Below are 7,739 nucleotides of genomic sequence, written 5' to 3' on the forward strand. Positions count from 1 at the left end.
TTTTCCTTGTTCACCGTAATTTATAAACAATCAATACGACAATATAATATAATCAAGCATTTTGCTAAATAAATTACATATCTAAGTCTGATGTTTAATTCTTGCAAAATTTGGCTTTTTTATTTCTCTTTTGATTATTCAAATGCTACGGAGTAGTTTCATTATTAATATAGGGTAAATTATAACACATGATGTAAAAATATTATTTGAGATAGATCAACCCAACAATTAGTAATAAAATGATTTTAGGTCAATATTATAAATACGAAGTAGATTATTAAAGGTGAAAGGTCAACATGTGCAACAACAGAGAAGCATAAGTATTATTATTAACAACTATTTTGAAGGTTGCACGAGTTTCAAATAAGTTAAGTGAATTAACCAATTACCAATTACCAACGACTAACAACAATAATCAATACTCCTATTGCTTTCTAGTAGATCAATATAAAGTGTTATTATCGCAGTTCATTACATTTTATTTTTTTCCATTCCTGTCACTAAGTATATATAATACATTATTAGTTGATGATAACCTCACAAATTAAAATTAACATTGTTATAAGAGTGGAGGCTTGGAGCATTGAATTGAATGGTGTGAAAGTTTTTCCTTTATTTTCTATTTTGACATCTTTGTTGTTATGAGTGAATTGAGTGGAAAAAAAGCTTGTGTCCAAGTTCAAGATATTGGTATTATTGCATGTGCATTGAGTTATACTAACGTACCATACACAAAATAATTAAATAAAGTACTTAAATAAAGTAGAAATATTCATTGGAATACAAACTATATTATTGGTAAAGTAACTAGACTAGGCTTAGGTAGTTAGGTGGATATCAGATGATCAGTTTGTTAACTGCTTCTTCTGTATTGAATTGGCTGTTAATTAACTAATTGTATCATAAAAAGCTCTATTATTCTTTCCTCATATTCATTCAAGTATAAATTAATGGACAGTCTAGCATTGGTTATGAATTTATGATGTATATGAATAATAAAGTTCTAGTAGTAGTTTATTATTCTCTGTTTTATGATGTAAGGTGTCTTGTGTATTAATTGATCACTCAGTAGGAATGTAGGATGTACTATATAGCAAGCGTACATGGAGAGTATATTGTATGTAAAGGGCTTATTTCATGATCACTACATTTTTTGGCAATACATGATTATTTTCTTCTATTTTCCTTTTGAGATAAAGATTAAAGGCTATGTTGTTTTGGTATTAGGGAAAAAATGGAATAAACAAATTGATTGAGAATTTTCTAAATTTAACTAATTCTAGCCTTATGTTGATTGATTAATTGATGCGACGATATGATGCTTAAAAATTATTAATTAATAATTAATGATATGTATGCAAAAAGAAGTTATGTTGATACAACTTTGTATACCTTTCAATGACTCAATGAAGATCTCAGATATTACTAGAATCATAATGCAAATCCTCCTTTTTAAATTATCAAGTCTCTTTAATAGTGTAAATTTTCTCATACTTAGAAGAGCATCAAGCGTAGTACTTTTAATGAACTATACATCGCATATCGCCACACATACTCAAGTGACATAAAATGCACGGGCTGACATGAAGAATACGGTGCAGTGTTCTATGACTTGACGCGCAGCCTGAACCATTGTATTGCATTGTTAAAAAAAAAAAAAAAAAAGGCTTTTTTTGGGGGGAGGAACACAGTACAACCAGGCCAGCAGAACCGCTGAACAGGATACATCAAAACAAATAAATATCCACACCATTTATAGTGAGTTGGGGATAATGTCTAAGGCACTAGAATGTGCAATCAATTCAGAACAAGACATACTTATGCGGCGTAAATTAAGGCAACATATATAGTTAGGTGATACTTACCTTTACCCTATATCCATCTGCTGCTATTAGTGCTGTAAATCTCATTATATCATTGCATCCGTCTTTATCACAACTCATTTGGTCATTATATCCTAACACATTAACATTTCACAGTTTTGAATGCGTTTACTTGATTTAAAAGTGCAGACCCTGCTATTTGAAAAGCCAAAAAAAAAAAAAAAACCTAAGATAATACACTGCGAATTTGGCGCCAAGGAAAAATATAATTACGACTTTATTAGCAAGCTCCTTGAATCTGCTACTGTAAATTCAAGATACCTGTATTAACCTTTAACACAATTACTTGGTACAAATTACAATAAATGTAACTCTCTCTCTTTCTATTTCTTTCTACATTTCTTCCTCAAAGAGTCCTTAAGAAAGTTTGCGTTCTTTCCAAAAAAGGGAAACAAAATATAAATATGCGAAAGGAGAAGAGCTTCCTAAGTCACCAGAACTGTATAATTTTCCCCAATTAAACTCAATAGTTGGTGAACCAATCTGTACAGCGTTTCACCCGTTTTTACTACCACTGTGACTGTACCAGCCAAGAGACTAGAGAGAATTTCCATAATATACCTACAACTAAAGAAAAGCCTAACATTGATATTTCAAAGCTGCAGGACTAAGTCTAGTTGCGGTGGAGAACCAATGGGCAAATTTGTACTTTTCGAACCAGATGCCTGGAATCCCTTATTGAGCTCTGCCGGATATGGGCGATCCCAACTTTCTTGTATGGATAGATTCTGCCAATATGGCATCCCATGGGTGACCATATCATTTTCGGAGTTTATCACGCCATTGAAGCTTCTTGAGGGATCAAATGAGCTTGAATCCAAACCATGAGGATTAAAGAATGATGATGATGTCTGCCTACCCATTGCTTCCTGAAAATGAGAACCTGGAGCAAAACTGCCACTGAGACCATTCATGCGCGATTGAACAGAACCTTGATGTTGAATCTGCAACGAAGGGCCAGGTTCCACCACCCCATTACCACCTTTCAGTGAAGAAACTGAAGACCATTCAAAATTGGAACTTAATTTTCGAGAATCCATTGGTTTCTCAGGGCAAGATGTAGTGGGTTTACCAGCCAAATTAGAATTTCTGAAGCCTGATGTTGACAGATGGTGTGATTCACTATTGAAGGAATCTTGTGACTGTAATGAATTTTCTGGCAAACAAGGTAATTGCGCTGATGACACCTTGGTTTCGCCAACCCATCCGGGACCAAACTCTACACCTGGCGGCAGAACACTTCTGATCTTTTTCGAGGCAACCTTCCAAACTTCAGGCCCAAGTTTCGCAGCAAATTGAGCCAGGCTTCTTGCATAGCTATTAGAATCTGAGGCAAGACCTACCTGCTTGAGTTTTCACAAGGAAGCATATTAGCTTAAAAGGTACTTAAACCAGGGAAAGTCAATATAACAAGAAACAGTGTCTAAGATGATCTAAAATACACATACTGGAATTAATTGCCTCTCAAAGCCTCCAAAAGTAGCCATTTGTTGATCCTGGCCAGAATCAGGCTCACCAGAAAAGTAGTAAGTGTCACGCCTACTTTCATCTGAACCAAATGATCTTTTTCCATACCTGGCTGACATTGATTTAGAAGAAGATCCTGAAAGCCAGTTGAGAAAAGAATCAGACATCAGTAATCTTTAAGATGATGAGAAAAGAAGGTGTGAAAGAAGCTGTTTAACATAATAAACAAGAGACAGAATAAATAACGAGTATGAAGCAGCAAAAAACACACTTCATTGGATTACCTGAAAAATCAAAACAATTTTCAAGATAGCGAGGGAACCGGTATAAACTAGGTCCCTTCCTCAGATTGTAAGAGCCTGATCTCCCCACATCCTCCTCCAGAGAAGCAGGAGTGGCTACTCGAGAAGCAGGTGTAGCACCTCGAGAAGCAGGTGTGGCAGCACGAGAAGCAGGCGTGACATCCCGAGAAGCAGGAGTAGCATCTGATGATGACTCACGAACATTGCGATCTGGGGGTGAGCTTTGAAGGAGCTTTTTCAAATTTCTACTACCTGGTGGTCTACCTCTCCTGGGTTTGGCAGGTAGCTCAATAACACCACCATCTTGTTTCAATATTTCAAATTCCTTCTTTGCAAGTTCTTGGATAGCTCGGGCCTGAGACAGTCACCAGCTTTAAACTAATGCACAAGATGACCCAAAGAAACACAGAATGATGAGAGCTCTTACCTGTCGATGGAATACCGTTGAAGGTGAATTGTACTTCATTGCATTCGAACATATTAAATTTATGTCATCCTGCACAAAAATTCAAAGAGCTTAGAAACCACTAACCAGTGGCTGGTAATGAATCCTTGAATACAAATCAATGCAGCCACGATCAATAGAAAGAACAGCATTATTTTCTTAACCAACTCTATCAGACTCTATTATAAATCAGGCAAACACAGCCATATCATGCCAAATCATGAGCATCAAACTCAGGAAGGCATAGGGAACAGAGATTTATTCATCTAGAAGCTAATATGATAAAAACATCATGCCTCTGGTTGTGCATATGTAGTACAGAAAAAAGGATCCCTGCTCACCCTGCCCCCACTGAGATTTAACTTGAGAGAAGATAGAGCAAATAAAACTACATGATACGATGCCCTCCCCTGTACAGCAACTACATATCAGGAGACAGAAGGCAGGGTGCAGATTTAGCAGAAAGAGATGCAATTCAAATAACAGTAAAGGATTAGCAAGGGTCTAAAGTAGATTGGCCTAAATGTGGGCATCTTCTTCTATCCATAAACAGATGTGAAAAGGTTGTCATACATTATAATCAACTTAAGGCGAACATCTCAGATAATCAACTTAAGGCAAACATCTCAGAGCAACACTAAACACCAACTAAATGCAGTATATTCTTCCCATAAACGACAAATGCAATAACAGAGATGTTTACTTTAATGCTTCCTGCTTCAATAAGACGGTGTTGAATTGTATACCAATTTAAACCTCTAACTACAGTAAGAGTAAAGCATTTTCAAATTCCTTATCAGGAGACAGATAGATAATTCAAAAAGTCCAACCCCGCCAAAATAATATGCTGATTACCAAATGAACCATCTAAGGCAAAGTTATTAGCTATCAGTCACACAGATAAGAAAAATGAATTCTTGTAGTATAAAGTCTCAAAAGAACCTTGAAACCATTCAACTAACCTCAAGATGCTGCAAAATCACATATAAGCCACCCAAGAGTTTCTTCCTCACTGTTTCAAAATCCATGGGATTCTCAATAATCTCATCGTAGTCCGGAAGCTGAAATCAAAACAACATTTCCACAATCAAAAAACACGCATGACGACAACTAGTCGAATACCACCAATGTGAGAATAACTACATCCTGATTAACATTACCTCCTCTGGATCAACCGGCTCTGCAAACACTCCTCGAGTATCCTTCCTACAACGAGCAGCAATCACAAAACATCCCATTGTCAATAACAATCATCCAATAATAAAAACTTTAATGTATAAAAAGTACAGTAATCCATACATAAATAAATTAAATGAATAAATTAAATTTTTAAAAAAAAAACCCACTTTTGGAGTTTATCAAGAATGAGGAGCAGCAACTTTTTATCAGGCAAAGGTGTACTTGTTGAAGTTGCTGTAGCAGTAGCAGAAGTTGAAAGAGTGGGGCCACTTTCCAAAGCACCACCTACCATCCTCCTTGTCCCTGTCCTCTCACACAAGATTCAATTTACCCATTTTAGTATTCTCAATTATATTTTCACTAAATTCTTTCAACTTTATTTTTTATTAAAAATTTTAAAAAAAAAATTAAAGATTTTGAAAACCCCAAAAAAACCAAAAAGAAGAATGAAGAAGATTGAATAACCATTATCGTTGTCAGTCGCTTTCGAACGCTTTACGTCCTGCAAAGATTCATTCACTCAATTATTTATTCAACTATTTATATATTCAAATTTATATTTTCTACAACATCAAATTGAACAGTAAATAACAATAAAATCAAAAACAATCTTTAATTAAACTGATTTCGAGTACGGAATATTCAATTCTTCGAATTCTATAACACGACAAAATTCATACATTCCGAATAATTCGTTAAACGAAAAAAATAATTGCAGTAATAATAAAGTAAGAGAAAAAAATAATGCTTTAAATGGAATGAAGGCGAACAAAATTCAATATTATCCGACAATTGCAGATAATATGGTGGGGCGACAAGAATAGAAAATTTAACAACAACAACAACAACACCAACATCAACACTCAGTCAAAGAAGAAAAAAAAGGGGGAAAAAGCCCTCTTCTAGAATGTTCGAAAAAAGCGCGAAATCCGAGGAAATTATCTGGGGAAAGAAACAAAATTCGATTCCAGAAACGATATAAGTAGAAGTAGAACAAGTAGTAGGTGATTAATTAATTGATTGATTGATTAATTAATCAATTAAATAAATTAGTTGATTAATTAATTAATTACCAAAACTAATTGGGTATTTAAGAAATTGCAAAATTCACCTGAGAAGCAACGGCATTGATGAATTTGTTGGAGGAAGAATTTGGGAATTGAACGACGAGTTTAACCTTTTTCTCAGCCCTTTCATCATCATCATCAACATCATCATCATCATCATCATTCTCATTATCATCATCATCATTTTGAACTAAATTATCGGAATCAATAGAATGATCGTCGGAATCAGAACCGTCGATAAAACGGGCGGGTAAATTAGGGATCCGACGAGCAGATCGAGAACGACGATTAGGGTTTGATTGAGGAAAATGGGATTGGGAATTAGGGTTTTGTTGCTGTTGTTGTTGTTGTTGTTGAAGAAGAAGAGCACGATTTTGAAGATCTGCTAATGAAGGCCGACCTTTCTTCTTCTTCAGAGGTGCGCCGGTGATGAGTGTTGCGACGGCGGTTGTGGCGGCGGCGGTTCGTCGCACCATTGTTGGTTGTGATTGTGTGGACGGGTGGATGGAATTGTGTTGGGATGCTTTTACCCAACTTCGTCTTTCTCTTTTCTTTTTTTTGTTTTCTCTCTTTTTTTTTCTCTCTCCTCCCTCTTCTTTCTGTAATTGTTTTACTATTTTTTTTTTTTTTTTGAATTTTTTTTATAAAAAAAAAATAAATAAATAAAAATTAAGTTTTCATTTGATAGGCATTTGGCATGTGTAGCGTAACTGTGTAAGTGTGACTTTTAAACTTCCTTCCTTGCTCAAGCCTTGTATTGGGAAGTGAAGTGGTATCTCTATATTATGTCTCATCTCATGTCTTGGCTTTATTAAAAGCTTTATTAAAAGAATTAAGAGGTTGAAAACCTGACAATTCTTATTCAAACTCGAGCAATTCTCATCCTCAACTAAGTTGAGGCATGAGAGGACTCAACTAAGGGCAATTGTGGTATTACACAATTTGCCTCTGAAAAGCCTCTGAAAAGCTTATGGAAAGTGTGTGGGGTCCCCCACTTCCCACTCCCCACCCACATGTTTTATTAAAAAAAAAAGAGCAATGAATTTGTTTAAAAAAAAAAAAACTGCTCTTTAAAATTTGAAAATAAAATAAGAACTGTAAGAGAGGAGAGAGAAAACCATATTCCCAAAAACCCATTGAAATCGAAGGATTGAGAGTGGAGGCCAAAAAAAAAAAACCGCTAAAGAAGTTGGAAGAAGAAGTTGCCAATTTCGCGTGGATTTTTGGTTCAGTTCAAGGGAAACTAACTAGGAGCGTCGTCTGTGTGTTTGTGTTGAACCAAAGTGTGAATTTTTCGCGCCATCTAATGTAAGTATGAACCCTAGCTTTTTAATTTTGGTATGAAATTTTGGTTTTGTTTGGAGTTTTGACATGTTGTAGTTTGTATGTGTAGTAG

General features: G+C 35.2%; 1 protein-coding gene across 3 annotated transcripts; it reads right to left on the reverse strand.

Moving 5' to 3' along the window:
- Positions 1–2,237: 2,237 nt before the first annotated feature.
- On the reverse strand, positions 2,238–6,942 carry LOC145591015 (uncharacterized). 3 transcript variants are annotated; one of them, XM_081647405.1, is made up of 10 exons: positions 6,388–6,942; positions 5,742–5,778; positions 5,444–5,579; positions 5,258–5,303; positions 5,060–5,158; positions 4,080–4,148; positions 3,635–4,007; positions 3,332–3,486; positions 2,956–3,229; positions 2,238–2,865 (listed from the first exon to the last, which is right to left on the reverse strand). In XM_081647405.1, the coding sequence occupies exons 1-10, from the start codon at positions 6,817–6,819 to the stop codon at positions 2,477–2,479; spliced, it is 2,010 nt and encodes a 669-aa protein (XP_081503531.1). In that variant the 5' UTR covers positions 6,820–6,942; the 3' UTR covers positions 2,238–2,476. The 3 variants fall into 3 exon arrangements, with proteins under 3 accessions (XP_081503531.1, XP_081503530.1, XP_081503529.1); XM_081647404.1 differs by having other exon boundaries at positions 2,238–3,226; positions 6,388–6,941; XM_081647403.1 differs by having other exon boundaries at positions 2,238–3,229; positions 6,388–6,941.
- Between the last annotated feature and the right edge of the window lie 797 nt (positions 6,943–7,739).

Source organism: Chenopodium album, chromosome 18, assembly GCF_948465745.1.
Source record: "Chenopodium album chromosome 18, dcCheAlbu1.1, whole genome shotgun sequence".
In the NCBI taxonomy this organism is placed as follows: domain Eukaryota; kingdom Viridiplantae; phylum Streptophyta; class Magnoliopsida; order Caryophyllales; family Amaranthaceae; genus Chenopodium; species Chenopodium album.

Coding starts and splice junctions, on each gene's coding strand:
- LOC145591015 (XM_081647403.1), bottom strand. CDS start 6,819: ATGGTGCGACGAACCGCCGCCGCCACAACCGCCGTCGCAACACTCATC. Junction 4,008..4,079: donor CAACGGTATTCCATCGACAG/GTAAGAGCTCTC, acceptor TGACTGTCTCAG/GCCCGAGCTATCCAAGAACT. Junction 3,230..3,331: donor TTGAGAGGCAATTAATTCCA/GTATGTGTATTT, acceptor TGAAAACTCAAG/CAGGTAGGTCTTGCCTCAGA.